General features: G+C 48.4%; 1 protein-coding gene across 1 annotated transcript; it reads left to right on the forward strand.

The window, feature by feature from the left end:
- Nucleotides 1–353: 353 nt before the first annotated feature.
- On the forward strand, nt 354–1583 carry LOC105507660 (olfactory receptor 10AD1). The gene is given in 2 exon segments (XM_011936248.1): nt 354–1218; nt 1221–1583. Coding segments are annotated over 2 exon segments (936 nt in total). The 3' UTR covers nt 1292–1583.

Genomic DNA, 1583 nt, shown 5'->3' on the forward strand with positions numbered 1-1583 from the left:
TTCTCACCTCTGAACACATCCTGGTTAGTGGCTAATCCTTCAATATTGAGGGCTCTGGAGCAGATGCAATACTTCACTTGATGCTTGATCAAACCAGAGTAAAGCACGTTACAACCAGCACTTTCTTCATGTTTTGATATTATGAGTCTATGTATGCAGCCTGTGGTGACCCTGGCATTTTTGCCACCCCATAGCACTGCCAAATTACTAGAGTTTATTAAGTTCCAAAAGGATGACCACCATTCATCTATTCTGTTTTATAATTGGGCTTCTGGGACCAAGTTGGTACCTTCTGTTACCCCACAGCTATATCCTTGTGCTTTTCCCATCTTCCCTCCTCAAGCAGGCCCCAGATGCTAAGGAACGGCAGCACAGTGACAGAATTTATCCTCTTGGGCTTTCAGCAGAGCCCCACTTCCACACGAGCACTGCTCTTTGCCCTCTTCTTGGCCCTCTACAGTCTCACCATGGCCATGAATGGCCTCAACATCTTTATCACCTGAACAGACCCCAAGCTCAACAGCCCCACGTACTTCTTCCTCAGCCACCTGTCTCTCCTGGATGTCTGCTTCATCACCACTACCATCCCACAGATGCTGATTTACCTCGTGGTCAGGAACCACGCTGTTTCCTTTGTATCTTGCATGACCCAGATGTACTTTGTCTTCTGTGCTGGTGTGGACGAGTGCATCCTCTCGGCTTTTATGGCCTATGACCGTTACGTTGCTATCTGTTACCCACTTAGCTATGTCCAGATCATAAACCAGAAGGTCTGTGTCAGGCTTGTGGGAACTGCCTGGTTCTCTGGACTGATCAATGGCATCTTTCTTGAGTATGTTTCATTCCGAGAGCCCTTCTGCAGAGACAACCACATAGAAAACTTCTTCTGTGAGGCCCCCATGGTGATCGGCCTCTCTTGTGGGGACCCTCAGTTTAGTCTGAGGGCAATCTTTGCCGATGCCATCGTGGGGCTGCTCAGCCCCATCGTGCTCACTGTCACTTCCTATGTGTGCATCCTTGCCACCATCCTCAGCAAAGCGTCCTCCTCAGGTCAGGGGAAGACTTTATCTACTTATGCCTCTCACCTGACTGTGGTCATCTTTCTTTACACCTCAGCTGTGTTCTTTTACATGAACCCCCACAGCACACACGGGCCTGACAAAGACAAACCTTTCTCCCTCCTGTACACCATCATTACCCCCATGTGCAACCCCATCATTACAAAGAAATGAAGGAGGCCATGGTGAGGGCACTTGGGAGAACCAGGCTGGCCCCGGCACAGTCTGTCTAGCAGGAAGGCCCTGAAAGGAAAGCTCCTTCACCTGAGGTATGGGAAAGTTACCCCTTCTTCAGTGCTGGCAGATGAATAACTCTCCTATGCTAAAAGGCTCCAGGAAAGAGCATTCATGGCTTCCTTGGCACTAGAATCAGACCTGAAAGTTCCTCCTGATGTCCAATGTCCTGATGTTATCTCTCTGACTTCACTTCCACATTGTTTTTTCTCGGACCTTCCTCAGGAGAATTTCAGATTTTCCTTAGTTTCTTTTCCTCTTAAGTTCCCACAACAGGATTCAGTAAATAAG

Source organism: Colobus angolensis, unplaced genomic scaffold (assembly GCF_000951035.1).
Source record: "Colobus angolensis palliatus isolate OR3802 unplaced genomic scaffold, Cang.pa_1.0 Scaffold151, whole genome shotgun sequence".
In the NCBI taxonomy this organism is placed as follows: domain Eukaryota; kingdom Metazoa; phylum Chordata; class Mammalia; order Primates; family Cercopithecidae; genus Colobus; species Colobus angolensis.